Genomic DNA, 25,724 nt, shown 5'->3' with positions numbered 1-25,724 from the left:
TAAATTTCCCGACCTTCAGTTTCATTGGATGCCCTCTGGTTCTAGTGTTGTGTGCAAGAGAGAGAAATTTCTCTCTGTCCACCCTCTCCACTCCATGCATAACTGTATACACTTCAATCATGTCTCCCCTTAGTCGCCCCTTTTCCAAGGTAAAGACCCCCAGATGCTGTAGCCTAGCCTCATATGGAAGGTGCTCCAGGCCCTTGATCATTTTGGTTGCCCTCTTCTGCACCTTTTCCAGTTCTACAATATCTTTCTTAAGATATGGTGACCAAAGTTGTACACAGTACTCCAGATGTGGCCACACCATAGTTTTGTATAAGGACATTATAATATTAGCATTTTTATTTTCAGTCCCCTTCCTAATGATCCCTAGCATGGAATTAGCTTTTTTTCACAGCTGCCATGTACTGAGACAACACAATGAGCTGTCCACCACAACCCCAAGATCTCTCTCATAGTCAGTCACTGACAGCTCATATCCCATCAGCATATATGTGAAGTTGGTGGTTTTTGTCCCAGTCTACATATCTTACACTTGCTTACATTGAACCACATTTGACATTTTGTTGCCTACTCCCCCACTTTGGAGAGATCTTTTTGGAGTTCCTCACAATCCATTATAAGTTTCACTACCGTAAATTATTTAGTGTCATCTGCAAATTTGGCCACTTCGCTTGTCACCCCAAGTTCTAGATTGTTTATGAACAAGTTAAAGAACACTGGTCCCAGTACTAATCCTTGGGGGACCCTACTTCCTACCTCCCTCGTGAAAACTGTCCATTTATCCCTACTCTCTGTTTCCTTTTTCTTCAACCAGTTACTGATCCACATATTAACATGTCCCCTTATTCCATGACTGCTAAGTTTACCCAAGAGCCTTTGGTGGGGAACTTTATCAAAAGCTTTTTGGAAGTCCAAGTTTACTATGTCAACCAGATCACCTTTATCCACATGCCTGTTGACACTCTCAGAGAACTCCAAGAGGTTAAGTGAGGCAAGACTTTCCCTTGCAGAAGCCATGCTGGTTTTCCTTCAACAAGGCCTGTTTTTCTATGTGCTTAACAATTTTGTCCTTAAGTATGCGTTCCATCAATTTATCCGGCACCAAAGTTAAGCTGTCAGGCCTGTATTTTCCCTGATCCCCCCTGGATCCCTTTTGAAAATCGGAGTCGCATTGGCTACTTTCCAGTCCTCTGGTATAGAGCCTGATTGTAGGGACAGGTTATATATTTTTGCTAGGAGATTGGCAATTTCACATTTGAGTTCCTTCAGAACTCTTGGGTGAATGCCATCTGGCCTTGGCGATCTGTTAATTGCCACTACTTCTTGCAGAATTGCCAAGACTGTGAATAGATCCCTAGAAACACATAAGCTGCCTTGTGCGATCTAGCTGTCTGGACTACAAATTACCAACCTTGCATCTCCAGATGATGTTGGGCAACAACTCCCATCCCTGTTGGCCATGGTGGCTAGAGATGATGGGAGTTGTAGTCCAGCAACCTCTGGCGACTCAAAGTTGGAAGCTCCTGGGCTAGACGGCCAGAGAGTTGTCTGCTCGGAATTCTCGGGTGGAGGTCTTACTATCCTGTTATCAGAAGAGGCAGACCTTCTGCCTTGCTAGCCTGTACCATGTTGATGATGATCCACACAGCCCCTCCAGTAGCCTTATGGTGCAAAGCTAACCTCAAGAACATTGGCTGGCTTGGAAGAGGTTGCTGCTAAATCCCAGTGCTGAGAAATCCCAAACCATGGTGCCTAGACTAGCATCTTCAAAGCCAACATTATTTAATAAAACTGTTATTTGTCCCTGCAGTCCTGTTTTTTTGTCCCAAGTATGTTGTTTGTAAATGGGATAAAGAGAAGCCCATTTAACCCTACCTACCACCATAGGTCCATCATCATTAAATCTCATAATTTTGTCAAGTGTCTATTGTCTGGCTCCTACATTTTGGGGCTGGTTCCTAAATCCAAAGAAAATTTGTCAAGACCTGCTCTACCCTGCTTTGGTGTGATGAAGTCCATGATGGAGTAATTGTGTGTGTGTGTTTGCTGCTGCTGGCTCTGTATCTGCTTGCTGGCTATTTGAATTGTTTTTGTAGAATAGTGTTTGTGTATGTTTAATTTTCTTTTTGCAAACTGCTCTGAAGTCACAGATCAGCTGAGCGGTATATACATATAATAGCAGGGTCAATGATAGATTGGCATTGGCTTTTTAAGCTGTGTTGAACTGAGGCTAAATGGCTGGATTGAAAAATGCCCCCTCTTCCCTCTGAAGGTGCAGAGCACCAGCTGAGAGCCCCAGAAGCAGGAGATGTTTTTCCCCCTTGGAAGCTGAGGTGTCTCCTGCTTTGCTTCTGAAATCACCAAGGAGGAGGGTTGGTGGTGGTGGAGACTATGAATACGCAGATATTTATATACCGCTTTTCAACCAAAGTTCCCAAAGTGGTTGATATAAATATATATATATAAATAAAATGTCTCCCTGTCCCCCAAAGAGCTCGTAATCTAAAAAAGAAACATAAAATAGACACCAGCAACAGTCACTGAAGGGATGCTGTGCTGGGCTGGATAGGACCAGTTGCTCTTCCCCTGCTCAATAAAGAGAATTGCCACTTTGAAAAGGGGCCTCTTGGCTCAGTTAGCAGGGGACTGTGAACTGCTAACGGAGCAGGAGAGAGACAAGCCATCGCTCTGCCGGGGAGGGGGCTGCAGCAGCCCTCTGAGAACTCATTCACTGTTCATTGTTCTCCTTTTAAAATTCTCACTTCATTAGCCTCCTGTTTCATCCTTCCATATTTTGTGTTTTCAGCCTTGCTGGAAAATTAAAAAAAATCAATTTTTTTCTGGGCGTTTGGTGTTGCAGTTCCGGGCAGTCATGCAAATCAGGGAACAAAAGGCTAGAATGAATAGGAAGTCTGGAGCCTGCTGCAGATCAAGGCACAAGCTTGTCCTGACTCTGCCAGTCTCCCCTCCTTGCCCCCCAGATCTCCAGGCAGTTAAAGTGAAATGAGAAGCAGCTCAAGCTGTGCAGCCTGGCTCAGGTTTTGCAGAAGGACACCCCAGCCAGGTCATAGGCAGTTGCCTTATACAGAGTCAGACCCTTGGTCCCTCTAGCTCAGTATTGCCTATACTGACAGGCAGCAGCTTGCCAAGGTTTCAGGCAGGAGTCTTTCCCAGCCCTACCTGGAGATGCTGCCAGGCCAGGAGTGAATCTGGTACCTTCTGCATGCAATACAGATGCTCTAGTACCACTACCACTGAGCTACAGCCCCATCCCCTAGGGCAGGGATTCTCAATGTTGGGTCCCCAGATGTGATTGGACTTCAACTCCCATAGTCCCCAGCCCCAGTGACCTTTGGTTGGGGATTATGGGAGTTGAAGTCCAATAACATCTGGTGACCCAACATTGAGAATTCCTGCCCTAGGGTGACAGCTTACAGCAGACGGTGCTTGCATGTTGAGTACTGTCCCATCCAAAGGCAACCAGGGCAGATCCTGCTTAGCAAAGGGGACCATTCATGCTCACTACCACAGGGCCAGCTCTCCTCCCCATCAGGGGGTCCAGATCAGGGGATCTCCCACTCTTCTGCCTGACAGCCTCTGATTTGAGCACAAAAGTGCAAGAGTAGGCTAAATTCCACAAGTGGCTCACACTGAGGTGATATTACCACTACTATTTTACATCTTGTATAGGTCTGGGTATCTGTTTTGATAACACAGATGGATGCGCTGCACAAGAAGTAAAAATGCCACCAAGGACTGACATGACCTCTAAAACACCCTTTTCTAATTTGGCAGGAGGATTCTTTCAGTTTTGCCATCCATCTCTTGTTGGATCCATGGCTGTACCCGTTCCAAAGAAATTCTGGATGGGATGCATGCCTGTTGGTGTCTCTCTCTCTCTCTCTCTCTCTCTCTCAGCCTCTTTGTCTGCTCATTTGCTGGACCAGGGCTAGAGTGGACGGTTGGACCAGTTGTATGGCTGGGAAATGCTTACATGGCATCCTGAGTCTAGGTCCAGGAGGGCCTCTGGGGTGGTGTGCAGTCCTGGTGATGGATGTCTTCCTCTCCCCTCTGCAGCTCATAGGCCTGGTGATCTTGTGCATTGGCATCTACGCCGAGGTGGAAAGGCAGAAGCACCGGACTCTGGAAGGGCTCTTCCTCGCCCCAGCAGTGATCCTCCTCCTCCTGGGCATCACCATGTTTGCCGTCTCCTTCATTGGGATGGTGGGCTCCCTCCGAGACAACAGGCTGCTGCTGAAGACGGTAAGGACGCTTCCCTCCTTCTGCTTCTCCTTTTGTGCCTTGGTTTGTCTCTTCCAACTCTGGGTCCACACCGCACACTTACAATCTGTTTCAGAAGCGTTCTGCTGCTGAAGGTTCCCCCAGTGGATCTTGTGAACTGTCATTTTTAGATGCTGCGGATATAACAGCACTCTCTTGCCTTGCTGCACTACAGACCCCAGTGTTCTCTGGGCAGCAGGAGGAGCAGCTGTCTAAACCACTTAAGTCTGCAGCATGGGGTCACAAAGGACTTGACGGTCCGGGCAGGGCATGGCATAGCATGGCCGAGACATCCAGGACTCAGGTTTGAGTCCAGGCTCTGCTGGGACTATTCAGTAGAGAAACATTTTTTAAAAAATGGTTGTGGTGCAGTGGAAGGTATGGGGAGAGCTCTCCCATTGGGACCGAAATGCGGTCATCTTTGGATTATTCTGCCTGGTCACTGCACACTGCAGATCTGACAGGCAGATGGACGCTGACCGGTTGGGACACTGTGTTGCAACAAGGAGCCAATGGGAGCAGGTGGGGTGGTGTCATGTGAACTGCTCCCCAGCCCAGCTGATGAGTGCGGTGTATGCAATCCCAACAAATCAGGGTATCAAACCACTATTTGATCCTGACTTGGGGCTGTTGGGATTGCTTAAATCACAGTTTCCCAGGCTCTGTATCTCAGGAAACTGCAGTTCTAGGAATGAGCAAACCTTCGGTTCTGTTGAGCATGCAAAGGGATGAAGGGCCCGGGAGGACCTCTTGGGTCATCTGAACTGGGCCAGTGTGTTTCCAAACTATTTTTTGTTTTGAATTCCCAGCACTGTCTTTCAGCATTGTTAATCTTGGGGGCTTTGTTTCCAGTTTTGGAGCTTGAGCAAGATGAGCTGGGAGTGAAGCATTTCCCCCCACTCGATTTGTCTTGCATGGCAGACCTCCATGTGTAGCTTCACCCAGAGTTGGAGGCAGAGCCAAACCAATGTTCTCCCACACACCAGGGGAGGTGTTTTTGCATATCCTGCAGACTGGCCTGGAGTGTGTGTAGTCCAAGAGCAGGCAGTCCTCCCCTGAACCCGAACTGATTTGGTTGCTCCTAGCAGGCTCTTTCGGACTCATAGCCCAAGTGGCTTTTTTAAACATTCTTCGCCGGTGACAGACGGTGACAAACAAGAAATCAAAATAAATGGATCTTATTTACTTTGAAACGTTGTGTCATTTTCCTCGGATGGTTCCGTGCTTGCAACATCTGAGTGCAGCAGATGGAGAGTCTCATCTGTTTCTTCTCGTAGGCTGTGCAGCTGATCAGCTTGGCTGTCAAACCCAGCTGGGGAATCAGACCTGCAGATTGAGCTTCCACCTTTCCATGAGGGATGGGGTGCAATGGTGCACTGTTAACAATCTGGAAGACGTGCTGGATAATGTTTGGTTCCTGACTTGGGGTTGTTAAACATTTGGTTCCTCAACTAAATGCCTTAAGGGTTGGTCAACTGACTCGCCCATCTTTGTGAATGCTCTGAAAATGAAAAGTCTGTGTGAGTGTGCGATGCTCTCTGTTTGCAGGTTAGCATCACTGTGGGAGAAGATTGTTGGGAAAGTGTTTTTGGTAGGCGAAAACTCCAGGGCTCTTACCTTTTTTGGTACCAGTTTGTTTAAATCAGTGTTTCTGAGTAGTTGTAGTGTGTGAAGCCTGTGCTCTGGCGAGTCCTAGGAAAACAAGCAGGATTCTGGTGATGGGAAGATCAGGAACAACCGATGACCTTTCCTGAAAGACAACTTGTCCCCCACTACTGACTGCTCCCCCACTCCACCCCCTGGGATGGCCTGATGTGTCTCATAGGTCCCAGCAGGGCTGTTCTTATGTATGCTTTTTTGTTTGTTTTATTCAATTTCTATACTGCCTTTCCCAAAATGGCTCAGAGTGGTTTACACAGAGAAATAATAAATAAATAAGATGGTTCCCTGTCCCCAAAGGGCTCGAAATCTAAAAAGATACACAAGACAGACACCAGCAACAGTCACTGGAAAGATGCTGTGCTGGGGGTGGATAGCACCAGTTACTCTCCCCCTGCTCAATAAAGAGAATCACCATGTTAAAAGGTGCCTCTTTGCCAAGTTAGCAGGGTTATAGACAAATTCCTGGAGGACAGGTCTACCAATGGCTACTAGTCTGGTGGCTGTAGGCCACCTCCAGCCTCAGAGCCAAGATGCCTCTGAATCCTAGTTGCAAGAGCAGCAAGGAGAGAGGGCATGCCCTCACCTCTTCCCTTGGGCTTCTCAGTGAGCCACTGTGTGTAATGCAATTCTGGACTAGATGGGCCTTGGGCTTGATCCAGCAGGGCGGTTCTTATGTTCACTTGGCCACCTGGGACCACTACCCCCACCCGCAGGGAAGGACGGTGGGTGGCCGAAGCTGGATCCTGCTATGGGAGCAGCAGCAGCAGGCAGAGTGTGCCCCGGAGGCGAAGGTGAATGGAGGAGAGCTGGTCTTGTGGCAGCAAGCATGAATTGTCCTCTTGGCTAAGCAGGATCTACCCTAGTTTGCATTTGAATGGGAGACTACTACATGTGTGATCACTGTAAGTTATTCTACTTAGGGGATAGGGCTGCTCTGGGAAGAGCATCTGGCTGCTTGCATGCGGAAGATTCCCTCCCTGGCAGCATCTCCAAGATAGGGTTGAGAGAGGTTCCTGGCTGCAACCTTGGAGAAGCCGCTGCCAGTCTGTGAAGACAATACTGAGCTACATAGACCAATGGTCTGACTCAGTATATGGCAGCTTCTTGTGTTCCTATGAAGGGAAAGGAGGCCAGCAGCCGTGTGGGGTGGAGGTGGGTGGCAGCTGCTGACCAGCAGTGGTAGCTGAGGTGATGCCTATGGCGGGAGTGGGGTGCCTGCCTGTGCTCACTGCCCCATGGTGAACTTGCCTCCTGAGGTTGTTGGCTCCACTCGCCTCATGAGAGAGCCGCCCCATTGCCCACTGTTGTCAGTTGGCCAAAGACGTTTTGAGCGCCCAGTTCATGTAGTGTGGTGGTGAAACTGGCAAGAGGCCCACAAGAAACGATTGTGTGCTCTGGGCATTGACCCAGAGAGTCTCCATGAACTGGCATGGATCTCCAAGTGACTCTCCAAAGCAATCTAATGGGTGATTCTGTGAAGAATACATTCACCTGCTGCAGGAAGAAATCCTCCAGAATTCCCTGCCCAGGACTTGCTCAGTTGCCCACGCCATGGATTGTTCTCTCCCGTCTTTCCATGTGAATTAGAAGCAGGACAAGAGTCGACTGTAGCTGGAACAAAGAAGTGCCCCCCTCCCTCCCCCCACCCTGCCAAATTATGGAGCCTTTGTTTGCTCTCCATTCAGACACTTCTGGGCACCTGGTAAGCTCTCTTTTGGTTTTGTTCTGCCTCCTCTGCATAATGGGATGATGAATGGTGTAGAGGAAGAAGGAACTGAAGTGCTGGCCAGCCTGTCATGGTTAAAGTGGGAGGGGGAGACCTGAAAAGGGAGGGGAGAGGGGATGGTGACAAGGGGCAGCATTTCTTGGTGGGCTGTGCAGGAAGCCTTTGCTTGAATAAGTAGTTTCTTTGCAGAAGAGGGCAACCAAGATGATCGGGGGCCTAGAGCACCTTCCTTATGAGGCAAGGCTGGGGCTATTTAGTTTAGAAAAAAGATGACTGCGGGGAGACAGGATAGAGGTCTATAAAATCATGCATGGTGTGGAGAAAGTGGATAGAGAGAAATTCTTCTCCCTCTAGCATAACACTAGAATCAGGGTCATCCCATGAAATTGATTGCTGGGAAATTTAGGACCAGCAAACGGAAGTACTTTTTAACACAACGCATAATCCACTTGTGGAATTCTCTGCCACAAGATGTGGTGACAGCCAACAACCTGGATGGCTTTAAGAGGGGTTTGGATAACTTCCTGGAGGAGAGGCCTAGCATTGGCTACTAGTCAGAGGGCTGTGGGCCACCTTCAGCCTCCAAGGCAGGATGCCTCTTTGTACCAGTTGCAGGGGAGTAACAGCAGGAGAGAGGGCATGCCCTCAACTCCTGCCTGTAGGTTTCCAGCAGCATCTGGTGGGCCACTGTGTGAAACAGGATGCTGGACTAGATGGGCCTCCTTGGGCCTGATCCAGCAGGGCTGTTCTTATGTTCTCTCGGGGGGGGGGGGGTCCCCAACTCAGCTCAAGTGTGAGGTCAGCTGCCCTGAGGCAGCAGCAAAACTATGAACAACTCTTATGTTGCTTCTGCAACAGGCAACAAATTCCTGGGTGTGCATCTCTCCAGGATGCAAAGGTGGTTCCCTTCTGTGTGGGACAGATGCACGTGTTCTCCTCTCCCAGTTTTACAGCAGATGGTGAGAAAGGCAGGCATTTCTTTTCCAGCTGCTTCCCATCATGTTCCATCTGCACAACTGGCTTAATAGTTATTCTGCCCCCACCCCCCACCCTGAACTCTAGTTCTGTGGCTAGAGATCTCACATGGAATTGGAGTTGCCCTTGCTAAACTGCACCTGTTAGTGCCAGGGATGTTTGGGACAGGGTTCCAGGACCTTCAAAGTCTGCAAAGTGGATATACCCATAAAATAGTTGTGCCATCAAGTCGGCATCGATTCCTGGTGACCACAGAGCCTTGTGGTTGTCTTTGATAGAATACAGGAGAGGTTGACCATTGCCATCTCCTGTGCAGTATCCGATGTTGCCTTTCAGCGCCTTCCTATATCGCAAGCATGAAAAATCAGAGAATGGGGCAGGGGTGAGTGACAGGGGGGTGGGGGTGGTTTTTGTCATGGTGAGTGATGGAGCACGCACCACCCGGAGCTCCTTGGAGGAAGGACAGGGTCAAAAGGGAATGAAGACATAATGAAGCCAATGGAAGAAGTAGGCGAAGCTTCTGTAAGAGTGTGCTTGTAGAATAGATGTTGTATGCGGGCAAGATGAGTCACTTTTTCCTTGTGAGGCAACTGAAAGCACAAGCAGTGACCCTGTGCCACTTCAGTGTCGCTGCCCCTTCCCACTTGGGGAGATTGGGCGAAGCTCATCCTGAACTTGGCCTCTTGGCTAATTGGCTTTCCAAGGGATGTCCTCCTGCTTGTTAACGCTGTGCCAGTCCTTTGAGCCCCTCGCCTGGTGGGTGCCCTGTCTGTGATGGTGTGTTTCTGACCTAGAAGGCGCTTTCCCTCTTTTCCAAACATGGGTCTCTTTTGAGGTCTTGAGCAACAGTTCTTGCTTGTCGAGCAGCAGGCCTCCTTCCATCCTGGCCCCTGTCTTAGCAAACTGTTCTCGAAATGGCTGTTGCAGATGGAGCTGACCACAGGGGGGGAACTGCAGATCCAAAGCACCTTTCAGATACTCCTGAAAGCATGGCCAAGTGAGTATGTGCAGGGGTGCGCTACCCACACTCTTATTTTGTTAAGGACCTGGATATGCCCTTCAATTTCCAGGTCTGCTGACAAAACAATAGCTTAAACCGCACACACAGACTTCAGTAAAACAATCCAGACTGGTGGGTGACACAACAAGTCCAGGTAGCATTAAGACCTATTCCAAGGCTAAAAAGCAGGGGGAATCAAAGGTCACTTTCTGGCGAGGAAGCAAGTGATCCTTCAGATAGCTAGATCCTAAGCTTTAACTTGAATTGTTAAATTCAAATTAATTTAACAATTAACTTGGCCAGGAGGGGATTGAGCTTCAGGACCAGGAAGGTGGGGTGGAGCATCAGCTGCTGCTGCTGCAGCCTGGGGTGGGGGTGTTCCCAGCAGTGGGTCCCAGTTCTTAGCTCGGTGGCTGCACTTCAAACTTGCGTCAGGCTTCAAAGGTAGCCCCACAGACAAAGAGGAGTTTGCCATGGCTCTCCTGCAGCCCTCATTAAGCCCTGCAGTCGCTGCTGCAAAAGGACTCTTCTGCATGCACATGGTGAGGAAGCTGGTCTCCTGGGCTCCATCCTCGGCACCCTGGACGTCAGAGGTCTGAACAAGCAGTTCAGAGGCAGGAACTGAAGACCGAGCCAGATGCCTCTTTCTTCAGGAAGTGGATTGTGCCCCTCTGTGCTGGGACTGCAGCATGGTGGTGGGGGAGTAGAGTTTAGTCCTCCATTCCCTGCACAGCTGCTTTTTGCCTTGAAAAAGAATCTCCTGTTGGTGCCAACGAGAGGTTTTTTCCTCGGATGAATGACCCGATTCCGACTGAGGCCATGGCAGAGTTGGGGCTTCAACCTCCTCCCTGCTCCCCATGGTCCCAAATTAGTGGGGGTGGCAGGGGTGTAGCTAGGTGGGAAGGAGCTTGCCCCCTCCCCATCGGCTCCTCAGGAGAGATAATGAAGAAAATAGGGAGGGGAGGGGGCTGGGTTCTTTGAACCTCTCCTCTCAATTATAGCTGCACCCCTGGGGGGTGGCTCAGTGCAGCTGCTATTTAGCCCCACAGCACGATTAAAGCGACAAGTCATTTGACCTTGTTCCTCAACGAGGATGGCAGAAAAAGAAGACCCCGCCAAAGTGGTGCTCCCAAGGTGGTGAGACAAGCCTGGAACAATCGGCGCTATGAGAGACTGAGGCCTCCTCGGAAATGGCAGCTGAAGAGTAACCTCGTTTCTGGGCTGCACCACTACAGGCAGGATCGGGTGGAAATCGCATGATCAGTGCAAAGACATCCCTTGTCCATAGAAGACTGATCTGGCAGGGAGGAGGCCTGATCAGAGCCCTTCTCTCCACCACTGAAAGCTTGGTGTAGATCAGGGTTTCTTAACCTTGGGCTCCCAGATGTTGTTGGACTACAACTCCCAGAATCCCCAGACATGGCCTTTGTAGCTGGGGATTCTGGGAGTTGTAGTCCAACAACATCTGGGGGCCCAAGGTTAAGAAACCCTGGTGTAGATTACTTCTTAGGATGTCCTCTCCACTCCTGCCTTCTGAAGTGGCAGAGTTTAGAAATGGATTTGGCCCAGAGGGAGTCCCATATGGGTTGTCTGATCTGGCACCAGAAGGAAAGCCAACTCGTTTGCAGGCAAGCCTTCCTAGGGAGAGCATGCTGTAAGCAGAAGTCCTGGGGATGGGAACTCAGCACAAGGCAAACCTCAACACCAAGCCAGGCTGAGATGGGAAAAGGTGCTTCTGAAGGTGCTTTGGTCCCCAGTGGCTTGAAAGGTACTAACTGGCAGCTTGAGGGCTGACCTCAGGTTTAGGGGCCCTGAACTGCTCTCTGTGGCCCCAAGAGTTTCTTTGCTTTGACTGCATGAAGCGTTGCTTTTCAGTGACCGTTCTGGGCACAGCGGTGGGCCCTTGTGAGGGTCCTGGGCTCTCCAAACAGAATTGACCCTGCTCACCTTACTGGCTCTGCAAGCCTGGCATCTCCACCCTCATGAGATGTGCTCATTCATGTGAGAATTCCAGCCCACTGCACTGCTCAGCTCCTCAGGAATCAATCTGCCCTGTTTTGAAACCAGCCAGCAATAACACGGCCATGTAAGAGGTTACCTCTATTAGTAGAGATATCTGTTAGCACAAGGCAGAGGTTTCGGAACTCTTCTTTGTTTGGTTAATGTTATGTCCACCCTCTGTTCGAAACCTCATAAATGAAATACTGGGATTTGATTCTGCCAGAGACGCTTTCAAGTCTGCTCAGTGTTTTTATAAGATCTCTCCTGACATTCTGGTACAAAATTGAACCTCTGTGCTGAATGCCCTGTATTGTTGCATTTTCCCCTTTTGTTCTCATTACGGGAACAGTTTGACAGTTGCTGTGAGTGACACAGGGGCCTTTGTCATGGTTCCATTAACAATAGATTCTGTGCCCAGCCAAGAGGGCTCCTAAGTATGCCACGTGGGGATGTTTCTGTCCTAGAATACTCTGCATTCTCATATCCTTAAGTCAATATTATGCAAGTCAGTATTATGCAAAAGTGAACACGGACACTCCATTCCTGGCATATCTTTGAATGAATCCTCCGGAAAGATTAATGCCAGTTTGTTAAAAGTATCCAGAGGATGCAGTGAGACTGAAAGGCAGAGCCAGACACACCTGCATTTGGAATCTTTTGTTTTGTTCAGTGACTCTGTCTCGAAGCCAAATAGACTTTAAATAAACGAAACCTCTTGCGGGTTTCCTGCAGAATTTATCTCCGTGGAAATGTGATCGAAAACCAACCATACTATAGGGAAGCTGCCTAACACAGTCCGATAACTGGTCCATTTGCTCTGTGTTGTCTCCACATTGACTGGCAGCGGCTCTGAGATGCTGGGTAGTCATGCCCAGTGTGCGCTCCGGCAGTGAGCTGCAGCCTCTCTTCATGGGGAACTGCCTTAGCCAATGGAACTCCTGTCACAAAGGGTCATGGGCCGGGTGGGTGGGGGGCTCTCCAACACAATTTCCTGCCTAGCCTTCCCACCCCGCTCAGCTTTCTGATAGCCTCTCCAGCCAGTCATGCTGCCAAAGCACCTCAGGAGGAGAAGGCAACAGATACGTCCTGCTCAGGTGTGGTACAAAACATGGCTGCTGTACCCAGGATCAGCACCCAGGGGAGTGCGCCCGGTGAGCCCTGCCCCCAGGCAGGCATGCTCTGTAACCCTCAGACAAACGCTGTGCTTGTGGATAGATGGGGAATGGGGCTATGGAGTGGGTCACCGCGTCTACTCTGACCAGCAGCAGCTCTCCAAGGTTTCAGACAGAGGTCTTCCCCAGCCTGATGTGGAGATGCTTGCAGGGACTGAACCTGGTAACTTCTGCATGCAGATGTTCTACCACTGAGCTACAACCCAAGGAGAATATCCTACAGCACTTGCCTGTGGCCACCCATCCAAATGCAAAGCAAGGCAGATCCTGCTTAGCAAAGGGGACAGTTTGTGCTTGCTACCACAAGACCAGCTCTCCTCCCCTTGTTGCATCCAGACCAGTGTTCCCTCTAAGGCGTGCGCACGCTCACAAGTGTTTTGCTGTCCGCTCAGTTAATTTTAGATCCCACTGAGGTTGAATCGGGAAGGCCCCACTATGAATGCATGTGTGCTCACACTGCCTTGATGCTCCTGCCCAGAACAAAACTCATTCTGCACACAGATGAAGAAAAATCAGAGAGAACCGAACACTGATCCAGGCATCCTGTTCTTCAGTGGTTTGGAGTGGTGGTTTCCAGCCTTGGATCCCCAGATGATGTTGGGCTGCAACTCCCCTCATGACCTTTGGCCATTCTGGCTGGGGGTGAGGGCAGATGTGGTCCAACCGCTCCTGGCAGCCTGAGGTTGGGGGCCAGCCTTGTGCTTACACGCTTCCTCCTCCCTTTGCAGACCCAGCTCAGTGAAGTGCTTCCTGGCTTGCTCAAGACACAAACTCTTTGCTGTGATTTCTGAAGCAGCAAAGTAAGGTTTGAGGGGCCGCCCCCCTCCAGTTCAGGATTCAGCTGCACTTTACAATCCCGAGTGCTCAAGGATGGAGCACAGCATGCTCAGACCATCACTCAGCAGTTTGGCCATCCACAAATGAAGGTTTGGTCTATCTAGGAAGTAATTTTAAGGGTTGAAGTAAACTTTAAGGTTTTAATTCGTGGTTGATTCGTGGTTGAGTGGTGTACAAATGAAATAAATGAATAAATAAATAAATGAATTCGCCCTCGGCACCAGAGGGCGGCAAGGGAGCAGTGGCCTCATTCAAGATCAGGAAGGTAATCTCTGATTGCCCCCAAAGAGTCTCAGTAGCAGCAGACTTGGTTATCCAAGGTGGCTCGGCATGCCCAGGATATGTCTGCATTTTGAGTTTGGGCTCCTTTTCTTTCTTTTTATCACTAATCCTTTGTTCCTGGTCTCTGCTTAAAGCAGATTTTATTTACGGCAAGGGAATCTTTCTCGTCTGTCCTAAAAGCCACTGTCTGAGATCTGAAATGCCAGCCTGCAGCAGAGAGGAGAATTCACTGCGTTGTGTGGGCGCAGAGGAGTTTTCATTGCCCATTGTTAATCGGTGTTAGTCTGAGCTGAAGCCAACCTTGTGTTTTCTCTGCTCCTCTATACATTTTCTCCCTGCTGGGGTTTGGAAGAGTGAATGCCCCATCAATAAATCATACTGATTTATCTAAATAAAATATTGTTCCTGGACACAACTAGAGACAGATTAGCAGGCTCAGGGGCGTAACAAAGCTGGAGTGGACCCAGAGACAAAATTTTAAAATGGACCCCTCGCTGATACACACCCACTTCACAATATATAGTGCACTCACACTCACATCCCCATTATGCCAGCTTCTCTAGAAAACTCCACTCCCTCGCTTTAACCCCGTCCCTCCACCCTCCCATGGGGAAGAGCGCTCCCAGCTTAGAGTTGCTTCTGCAGACAAGGACTTTGCTGCATGCATGCCGCCTTTGCTCCGAACTTGGGGTTGGCTTTTCCACGGCACCGAAGCTCTGCGGGTGTTGGGGAGTCATGTGACTTGCCTCGGGGGAGGGGGGGCTTGAGGCGTGGGGGCCCCCAGGCAGCCGCCTCCCCTTGGTAGTTACGCCCCTGAGCAGGCTGGTGATGAGGTGGAAAGTGGAGCCTCCAGCGTGGAGCCTGGCCTGCTCTGTGCTTGTCCTCCTCACCCTTTAATCTGCACAAAGGAGCTCTTCCTGCCGGACTGTTATCTTCCAAGTAACTTTGAAGGCCCTTTTGCTGTGGAAGAGCAACTCTTTGTTTTCACTCTTGATAATCTTACCAAGCTCTTTGTCTTTCAAAAATGGATCATTCTGTATTTAATTGCATATGTGAAGCAGAAATAAAACTTCTAAATCAGGAGCTATCAAACATGGGTCCCCAGATGTTGTTTGACTAGGAACACAGGAAGATGCCTTTATACTGGTCCTTCTAGCTCAGCGTGGTCTCCACCAGTGGTTCCCAAGCTGGGTTCCTCCAGATGTTGCTGATCTACAACTCCCATCACCCCCAGATACAATTTATTGTGGCTGGGGGTGGGTGGGGGTTCAGCAACATCTGGAGGAACCCAGCTTGGGAACTGCTGGTTTACACTGACTGGCAACGGCTCTCCGAGGATTCATACAGGAGCCATTCCCAACCGTACCTGGAGATGCTGCCAGGGAGTGAACCTGGGACCTTCTGTGTGCAGAGCAGATGTTCTACCACTGAGCTATGGGCTCCATCCCCTAGGGCAGGGATTCTCAACAGTGGGTTCCCGGATGTTATTGGACTTCAACTCCCATAATCCTCAGGCTCAGTGGGCTTTGGCTAGGGATTATGGGAGTTGAAGTCCAATAACATCTGGGGACCCAACATTGAGAATCCCTGCCCTAGGAGGAATATCTCATAGCAGACAGTGCTCATATGTAGTCACCCATCCAAATGCAAACCAAGACAGCTCCTGCTTAGTGAAGTGGACAGTTCATGCTTGCTACCAAAAGACTGTGTCTCCACCCAAAATATCTTTGTATCCATTATGCTATGGGCATAATGTACTATGGGCATTATGCATTGTAGCACAATGGGCATGTTCTATATTGTACCATTGTAGCACCATGGGCCTTGCAGTACCTCAGTGTCTGGGGACCCATGTCTGAGAACCCCTACATGAAATCATTTGAGAGGAAATTGTTCCCTGATCTTTCCCCTTCTTGCTTGATAAAAGCATTGCTTGCAAAAACTTACTCCGGTGGGACAAAATGCTCTCTCAGCTCTTCTTAAGTGGCCTGCTCTTCAACAGATGTGTCAAATTCATACACCTGAAAATTGCACAAAAAAGGGAGGGTGGGGTGCCCTGTAATTTGTATTGTTGGCTGCAAAGTGTTGTCTAGAACCAGGAGGAGGACGCAGGGAGCCTCTTCTTTGCAAACCTACTAGGACACTCAGGTCTGAGAAGGTACTGCTGGGATACTGCAGGAGTGAAAGGCTGGACTGTTAGGAATCTGAGAGGAGTCATGAAGCTCTCAAGGAGAAAAGTAGGTGTACAAAGTGGTGTGAACGTGGAGTATCAGTCATCAAATAGATATGTAGGAAGGGGTGGCCAGAGACCCTAGTCCAAAAAAATACTGATGTTTGCACCCTTCACAAAACCTACCAATTCTGAAAGGGGGCAATTTTGTGTAAACAGTAGCTTCCCCCCCCCTCTTTGCTCTGATGTTTTCCCCACAGCCATGGCAAAATTGCTACCTAGTTCTAAGCAAGCATCCATGTTGAAAGTAAGTAGTAGAGGGTTGTTTCATTTTCTCTCCACTGGGATCCTGTTCCAGTGAAATCATGCGCTGATTTAATCCTTAATCCTGAAAGTCTCAGCTTTCATTTGTATTGACAGGAAAGAGATTTTGTAAGCTGGTTTCAATGGCATGCAGTGCAGGTGACAGGAGCGTGTCTTGGGAGTTGAGGGGGCTCCGAAGGTGACAGGGTTACTCACCTTGTTCTTGTTTTGTGCGCATGAATGCCCGAGGCTGATCCTTAGCAAGTTTCACATCCTGCTGCCGTCTGAGTCTTGAGACAGGCATGCTCTCATTGGCAAGGGGCTCATGTTAGGAACATAGGCGGCTGCCTTATTATACCAAGTCAGACCCTTGGTCCATCTCGCTGAGTATTGTCAACACTGACTGGCAGCGACTTCTCCCAGGTTGCAGGCGGGAACCTCAGCCCTCTCTGGAAATGTCGGGGAGGGCTGAGATGCTCAAGCAGCAGGAGCTCTACCAAATAGCCACCTCCTTGTGGTAACAAGTTGTAATGACCTAAGTGACCCAAAATGCAGCAGCATCACGAGATGATGTTGTTTACACACACAAAATACCCACCACCATGGAATCCCCTAAGGTGTGAGGGTGAACATGTTTCGGATAAACCAGAAGGGGACAGAGTGAGAAAGAAACACAGGACAGCTTGTCAAATGATGGTAAGGGGCCCGGCATATAGGTGTCTGTTTACCAATGCCAGAAGCCTCTGAGCCAAGATGGATGAGCTGGAGAACTTGATTACTAATGAAAACATAGATATAGTGGGTGTAACAGAAATCTAGTGGAATGGTGAGAACCGGTGGGACACGATTAGTCCTGGATATAAACTCTATAGAAGGGACGGGGAGGGTTGGGGAAGGAGTGGCACTGTATATCAAAAAAGGGATAGATTCCCATAAGCCAGAAAACCTAGGTGGACCGGAGTCCTCCACAGAATCATTATGGGTAACATTACGAGGACTGAACGGAAATGTGTTACTAGGGGCGTGCTATCGCCCTCCGGATCAAAGCGCTGAGAGTGACCTGGAGTTGGAGAAACCAATAAGAGAGGCATCAAAGAGAGACAGGGCAGTAATAATAGGTGACTTCAATTACCCACACATAGACTGCGTAAATTCACATTGACAGAGAGCAAATGTATAGACGTGCTAAATGACTGTGCCTTAGAACAGTTAGTCATGGATCCAACCAGAGAGATGGCGATTTTGGATTTAATCCTGACTGGTGTCCAGGACTTGGCGCAAGATGTCAGAGTTGCAGAACCATTGGGTAGCAGTGACCATAGTGTGAACCAATTCAGCATATATGCGAGTGGAGAACTGTCAAGGAAGTCCAGCACAGATGTGTTGGACTTCCGAAGAAGAAACTTCTCAAAAATGAGGGGACTGGTAAGGAGGAAGTTGAAAGGGAAAGTCAGGAGGGTCAAATCACTCCAGAAAGCATGGAACTTATTTAAAACCACAGTACTAGAAGCACAGTTGGAATGTATATCAAGAAGGAGGAAAGGTACCACGAAGTCCAGGAGGATGTCAGCATGGCTAACAAGTAGTCAGAGAAGCTATAAAAAGGGGGAAAGTCCTGCCCAAAGGAAGAGAACAGAAAGGAACATAAAATCTGGCAAAAGAAATGCAAAGAGACAATAAGGGATGCCAAGAGAGTTTGAAGAACATATAGCTAGAAGTGTCAAGGGGGATAACAAAAACTTCTTTAAATATATCAGAAGTAGAAAACCTGCCAGGGAGGTGGTAGGACCTTTAGATGATGAGGGTGTGAAAGGGATTATTAAGGAGGATAAGGAGATTGCAGAGAAGCTGAATAAAACCCAGGGATTGGTAATAGGACTTTATCGTGCTCTTTAACTTGTTCATAAATGATCTAGAAGTTGGGGTGTTCAGCGAAGTAGCCAAGTATGCAGATGACACTAAACTATTTACAGTAGTGAAACTTATAATGGATTGTGAGGAACTCCAAAAAGATCTCTCCAAACTGTGGGAGTGGGCAACAAAATGGCAAATGCGGTTCAATGTAAGCAAATGTAAAGTGATGCACATTGGGGCAAAACCCCCAACTTCACATAAACCCTGATGAAAGAGATCTTGGGGTTGTGGCAGGCAACTCATTGAAAGTGCCGTCTCAGTGCGTGGCAGCTGTGAAAAAAAGCTAATTCCATGCTTGGAATCGTTAGGAAGGGGATTGAAAATAAAAATGCTAATATTATAATGTCCTTATACAAAACTATGGTGTGGCCACATTTGGAGTACTGTGTACAGCTTTGGTCACTGCATCTTAAGAAGGATATTGTAGAACTGGAAAAGGTGGAGAAGAGGGCAACCAAAATGATCAGGGGCCTGGATCGCCTTCCTTATGAGGCAAGACTACAGCATCTGAGGCTCTTTACCTTGGAAAAGAGGCAACTCAGGGGAGACATGATTGAGGTGTATACAGTTATGCATGGAGTGGAGAGGGTGGACAGGGAGAAATTTTTCTCCCTCTCTCACAACACTAGAACCAGAGGTCACCCCATGAAACTGAAGGTCAGGAAATTTAGGACTAACAAAAGGAAGTTCTTTTTCACACAGAACATAATTAATCTAGGGAATTCTTTGCCATGGGATGTGGTGATGGCCACTAGCTTGGATGGTTTTAAAGGGGGCTTAGACAAAGTCATGGAGGACAGGTCTATCAATGGCTACTAGTCTTGATGGCTATAGGCCACAGCAAGGCTCAGAGGCAAGATGCTTCTCAATACCACTTGCAGGGGAGCAACAGCAGGAGAGAAGGCACACACATAGCTCTTGCCTTGGGCTCCCCAGAGGCAGCATCTGGTGGACCACTGCGTGAAACAGGATGCTGGACTAGATGGGCCTCCTTGGGCCTGATCCAGCAGGGCTGGGAAGCTGCCTTATGCCGAGTCAGGCCCTTGGTCCATCTTGCTCAGTATTGTCTACACTGACTGGCAGAGGCTCTCCAACTCTTCAGGCAGGAATCTCTCCCAGCCCTACCTGGAGGTGCTCTCAGGGAACCTGGGACCTTCTGCATGCAAAGCAGATGCAGATGCTCTACCACTAAACTGCAGCCACATCCCTAAGGGCAGCAGGCAGCACTCACATATAGTTGCACGTCCAAAGGCAAACCAAGCCAAACACTGCTCAGTGCTGCTGCAAGACTAGCTCTCCTCCCACGACCGTCACTGGCAAGAGTCAGCATGGCGAGTGTATTAGCTTCAAAGCAGGATCGTGCCAAGCTCCTGAGTCTGAAATTTATGGGGAAACCTGTTCAAGGACAGGGACGAACTGAGTATGCACACCGCTAGCCCCTGTGGCTCCTCTTCAGAGAAACTCTCTACATGCAGAAGCTATCCACAAGCGTGTACCAAAGCGGGATAAAGAAGCCCAGCCCAGTTTTGTAGCCATGGCTGGTAGACTGAGGCAGTTTTGGGGAGGGGAAGGGGATGCCCATAATGCACCGCGCACTCGCACAGTGCATTTTTGGAGCTCCGGTGGGTGGGGGCATATCCCATCACCTAACCCCTTGGAGCTACTGTGAGCAGCTGGTGGTTGCCTGGGTGGGCGATCTGCCCAAGATAAGACTGACGCTTGTGTGCAGGGAGGTAAGCTCTCCCTGCTAATCCTTTTGCCCTGCTCGTGAGAAAGGGCTCGCTGTGTGTTTGGCTGGGGCAGCAGAGCTCTGCTTCAGTGAATGGCCACGATGTAGACAGGAGCAATCTGTGTGGTTATTCTGGCACAAGGCCATACAAATAGTGGCCAAGTGGCCGTCTCCCCAGCATCCCGCTTCCAACAGTGGGAAGCCCGTAAGTAAGTCATGAAGGCAGCAGCAACCATCCTGCATATAGTTTGTGTCTCTGCATCCCATATAAGCTGTTAACTTAAGCCCTATTCTGACACTTCTGTTGTATATGCAAACAGATGTCTGTACACATGTGCATGTGTTTGTGTGAATGGCTGTACACGCACTCACTTTAAAAGTGAACCTGGGAACAGAAGGGTACAGACAGGAAGTGTACCATTATACGTGTGTTCAGCATAAAGTGTAACTAGCTCTACCTGTACACAGATCTCTACCTGTGACTGCTTTGGACATAATGTGTGAATAGGGCTATATTCTGGGCAGATCACTGCTGCACATGGTGATTCGACTTACTGGTTGCTCTGATAGCTCCATGAATTTAGCTGATTCCCCATTTGAAGCCATTGCCACATCTTGTGGCAGCACATTCCTGAATGTGTTTGTGTTTTGTGCAAAGAACTAACTTGCTTTTGTCCAGCCAAAATCTCCTGTAAGTCAGTTTCTTTGAGCGAACCCAAGGCCTAGTCTTGGGGGAGAGGGAGGAAAGCTTCTCTCTGCACTCTCTCCACACCGTACATAATTTTATAGACCCTTTCAGATCTCTGCATGCCCCCCACCTCCAAATCCCTTTTTCCCCTAAGCAAAAAAATCCCCACACCCTTGAGCCTTTCTTTGCAGGAAAGTACTGTTCCTTCAACTACCTGTTATTTTCCAGCTCTGCAGTTTTCTTCTTGAAATTAGTACTTCTTTGTGTCAACAAGACTATTCCAGCAACCTGGGCACAGCAAGGAAGTCGGAGCCATCTGCAGACATTTCTTTCACTCTCTAGTTGAACTTCAGAGAGAAGGGATCTTTGCAAAAGAGCTGGCTTGCTCTTCTCTTGTGGGAATCCTTCCACTCCTGCACCTACAGCAATGTGTTTTGTTCCTAAATAATAGCTTTGAAAGCTTCATTAATTGTCTCCACTGTCACACTTTTTCCCTCCTCGACAAGTAAATGTGTAATCAAGGAGAAAAGTGGGCTCCATTCAGCGTTTCCTGCTCTGTGTAGAGCTCTCTGAAATCGGAATTGGCAAGCAGCCCGCCCACCTGCCGCTCTCAAATGCTCCTTCCATGAAAGCCCTTTAAAGGCTGCAGTACAAAGTCAAGAGCCTCAGTAGAAGGTCTGCCAGAGCTAGCTAGCGGCAAGCACCTTTCATATTGCAAGCGTACCTGCCGGTCAGGTAGGCAACCTGTAGTTGAAAACAGAGACTCGTTTCAGCTGGGCCTTTTGCTCTAGCTTTTAAATCTAACACTATCCAAGATGTAAAATAACAAGCTCTTATGGTAAGAACTAATCTACCTACTTTCCTTTCACTTCATCTTAATTGATAATTACCGTCCTCACAAGTTGGCCCACTTTCAACCTTAAATGTTCACATGTCCGCCATCTTGAACTGGGGTAGATGACATCATCGTAAACTATGCCAGGCCTGTTCAACTTTGGGGCCCCAACTGTTTTTGGACTACAACTCCCATAATCCCCAGCCACAGTGGCCAATAGTCAGGGATTATGAGAGTTTTAGGCCAACATCTGCAGGAGGGCCAAAGTTGAGCAGCCCTGAACTACGCCGTTGAGGTGTCCCTATGTGTCACTGACTACAACTGTACCAAATTTAGTTCATATTGGTGTGCTCTTCTTGTGTGCTTCTATAAAAGAGATTTCATTTCTATGAAAGAAAAGAAAGGGGTCTCTTTGGGGACACTTTTGGTGGCTAAACTTGCCTCCAGAGTCTGGCCTGAAGAGATAGGAGAGCTGGTCTTGTGGTAGCAAGCATTAATTGTCCTCTTTGCTAAGCAGGGTCTGCCCTGGATTGCATTTGAATGTGAGCACTGTAAGATATCCGCGTTATGTCGTGTGTTTCATGAGTGGAGTTGCTTTTATTAAATAAACATCAGAAATTGTCTCTGCTTGATACTTTTTTTCATCTGTGCATCAGGAATTCATCTTCCATCCGAACTAGAATTGTCTGGTACTTCTGTCTTTTTTACTTGCCCCCTAAACTGTCTTTTGGGCACTTGGAGAGAGAGAAAGGGAGAGCGACCACTTTGTCTTTTCAGTCCCCGCAGACTCAAGATCTGTCCTAGTACCCTGGTGCACAGAATACTTCGCTGAATTCCTATTCTGTTCCCTCCCCAAGCATCAGGGTGACTAGCAGCCTTCTTTAGGAGTGAGAAATCTCTTGGCCTGCCACCCCGCAAGACCTGAGCTCGGAGCTTCAGCCCAAACCATGCTAAAGTGCCAGCCTACAAGAGCAAGTGACCCCCTGCCCGCACTAAGAGTGCCTGATAGGACTTGCCCACTGGAATGAGCAGCAGGGCCTTGAGCTTCACCACAGAGGCTCCCAAATTCAGCTCCGATTGTTAAGCTTATGAGATCACCCAGCTCTCTGTGTCCTCCTCCCTTTTGCAATGCCTGGATTGATTTGGATCAAATTGGGTACAGTTGTAGGGACTCATGGGGACACCTCACCAGCCCAGTTTGTGAGGGTGTCATCCACCCTAATTCCAGATGGCAGATGCCCGAACGTTTGAGTGGAAAGTGGGATAACTTGTGAAGATGGTAATTAAGGTTATAGTGAAAGAAAATCAGCAACTACCTGAGACCAGGTTTCTTAGCCTCTTTTGCTGTGGTATACATGGACAGATTAAATAAAATTTAAAAGTAGGCAATTCAAGACTTTTTTTTTTAACTTGTTGTGCAGCCAGACCCTGTGGAGTGATTAACTTTGCCTGCCCTCCTGAGCTGGAACGGGGTATAACTTATTGTTGAAGATAGAACAGATGAACTTCCAAAGGATGGCTGAAGGGGTTGAGTTCTTAACTGAATAAGAAATGAGAGGTTTGTTCCTGTCCTCCTCAGGGTTAGAGAGCTTGTCTTGTGGTAGTGAGCATGAACCGTCCCCTTTGCTAAGCAGGGTCTGCCTTGATTTGCATTTAGATGGGTGATGACATGTGAGCGCTGTCTGCTGAAAGAGATTCCCCTTGGGAGATGGAGCCATAACTCAGTGGCAGAGCCTCTACTTGGCATGCAGAAGGCCCCCAGTTCAATCCCTGGCAGCCGCATATCCAGGCAGGGCTGGGAAAGACTCCTGTCTGGAACTTTGGAGAGCCACTACCAGTAGGGTAGACAAGACTGAGCTAGATGGACCCAGAGTCTGACTCGGTATAGGGCATCTTCCTATGTTCCTATTGAGAATGTGATGAATGCTAGCTGTGCCCTTTACTAACTAGCTTGGATAGTTCAAACCGAAATCAAATTTCTCTCCTCTTCCCTTTGTAAGGTGGTACATTTACCAGGCACATGCGTGTAATTAATTGTCTGAGAAGTTCCACGAAACTTGGCCTTTTTTGCTAATGGAAGATATTACCTTACAAATGGTTCTTGTTAGGGGAGAATGTCAAGGTTCTGGGTTTGGCCTGGTGCAGAGTTCATGGCCTCCTGTGAAATCTGGCAAGCCTGTCGCCCCTCTGGTTTCACCACTCCATTTGTAGGCAATGAAATGGGGGCTTTTCAGCAGTTTTCAGGAGCCAGGCTAATGGGAAGTGTCATCATGCTATCATCGATGCCAGTGCCACCCACAGCTGCCATGGCTTCTCCAGAAGTCGAATGATGCTACATAATTAACATTATTCGGTGTGAGGGCAGAAATGTCAGCTGCCCTAAAGTACATTGGGGTCACAAGGAGCACCATCAGTGTGCAGCTGGTGGCATTGAGGAAAGGGACTTTTCAACACATCTCTTGCAGCCTCCTTCCAAATTCTGAGCTGAAAGTCTCCCTGGGGTTGGCATCACTGCATGTGCAATACGAATTGAGGGCTTAATGGGAGGAAATTGCCCCGCCAGAGAGAGGGATAAGCACGGGCCCCCTCTCCCCTAGCTACGCCCCGGAAGAGAGAGTGTAAGGCCGTGAGGTGGCCTCCCAGCTGGCAAGCTAAGCCGAGATTTGCGCATGCCAGCTTGATGCCAACACCCAATATGCCAGGCTCTTGGAATGGGGTGAGTGGTGTGGCCTTCTGTGGGCAGCAGTTCTTACAGCCCTCCCTGTTTTGTTCTTCAGTGGAGTGCCAAAGTAATGCTCAGCACCAGATTTCAGCTTTGTAAAATAAAAAGCACTTTCTTTCCATCCCGGGGTCTGCGAAGAGTCAGTGCAGTGTAGGACTGGCATTTGGTGCTTCAGTGCCTCATTTCACAGCCTCCTGCGAGAGGGAGGTCTCTCCACTTGGTTCCGCAGCGTGATGAATTTGCAGTAATGAGAGGGCCTCGTGTGAAACCCAGAATCCAGCACTGAGTGCTCTGAGTTATCGGCCTTGGCTTGGATGGTGAATGGTGGCATTGTCTTCAGAATGCTAATATGGCTGTCCCCAAACTGCTGCAAGGAGAAACAAATCCTTTACGGCAGCTGTTTGTCTTGTTATGTTGGCCCACCCATCCGCATTTGAGCCCGACTGTTGAGCACCACCCCTCTTCATTCGGTGGCTGGGTCCCTTCTTTGAAGAAACAAAGTTTAACTCCCAACATAATATGGTTTTTTAAAACCCAAGGTGTCCTTCCTTGCCCACGCCATAGAGGAAATGAGATGCCCTGCGCCATGCAGAAATGATGGAGGCGGAGGCCCCCAGCTTCCATCATTTCTGCATGGCGCAGGGTCTTACTCACTATCTCTGTTCCCAATGCCCCTAGTGGTCATTAGGATAGTTGGTGCAAAAGGTCGATGCACTGGTTCGGAGGCCCTTTATGGGTTCAGAGGTGGCGGGGGTGCCGCCTTAAGAGTGGGGGAGGGCGCTGCTTCCCCCCACCCCCCGCCGGTGCCCTTTGTTTAGAAAGCTAATCGGGGAGGCAGGATACCTCCCTGCTGCCCTGGGATATGCCGGGATATGGCCAGAAGCCTCCAACGCGCCAGCTCTTAAAGCGGCACCCCTGCTGCCTTCAGACTGCCCTGCTGCAGTTCCCTGCACATCCCTAACTGAAACTCCAACACGGAGTAACCAACCCACTCTTGTCTGTAGCCTTCAGAGTGTTTCGCTTGTGGTGTATATCTTGTGTTATCACGGCTGATCATCCCATTTGCTTTCACAGCTGTGGCTTATTTTTATTAGCAGTAATAGTAGCAACAAACATTTATTGCCCAAACATGCTAGTGGCTGCCATATAGTTGAGCTGAGGTATAAAAACTGCATTCCAGCATAAGCCCTGAATATTGTATTGATCATAAAACCAGTCTGTCCACTCTGCCTGAAATCTGACACAGGCCACCTTGGCGACAAGCTCCACGATCCTTCCAAATGTCATGCAGATCTGTTGAGAAATGACCAAGATCCAGCTGTTTGGAAATGGACCCCTAAGCCGAATTCACTTGTTGTGGGACCTATTTTTCAAGATAACCTTTCTTTTTTCCTTTCCTTTCCTTTCCTTTCTTCTCTCTC

At 48.8% G+C, this 25,724-nt stretch overlaps 1 protein-coding gene across 1 annotated transcript in view; it reads left to right on the top strand.

Annotated features, from left to right (window-relative positions):
- Positions 1–25,724, top strand: part of LOC128333521 (tetraspanin-15-like) — a 114,944-nt gene that overhangs the window by 18,462 nt on the left and 70,758 nt on the right. Inside the window, exon 2 of the mRNA XM_053269019.1 lies at positions 4,084–4,269. Coding sequence (XP_053124994.1) covers positions 4,084–4,269 — 186 coding nt within the window. The remainder of the gene's footprint in view (positions 1–4,083; positions 4,270–25,724) is intronic.

Source organism: Hemicordylus capensis, chromosome 8 (genome assembly GCF_027244095.1).
Source record: "Hemicordylus capensis ecotype Gifberg chromosome 8, rHemCap1.1.pri, whole genome shotgun sequence".
In the NCBI taxonomy this organism is placed as follows: Eukaryota; Metazoa; Chordata; class Lepidosauria; order Squamata; family Cordylidae; genus Hemicordylus; species Hemicordylus capensis.
This window is presented reverse-complemented; position numbering and strand designations above follow the sequence as displayed.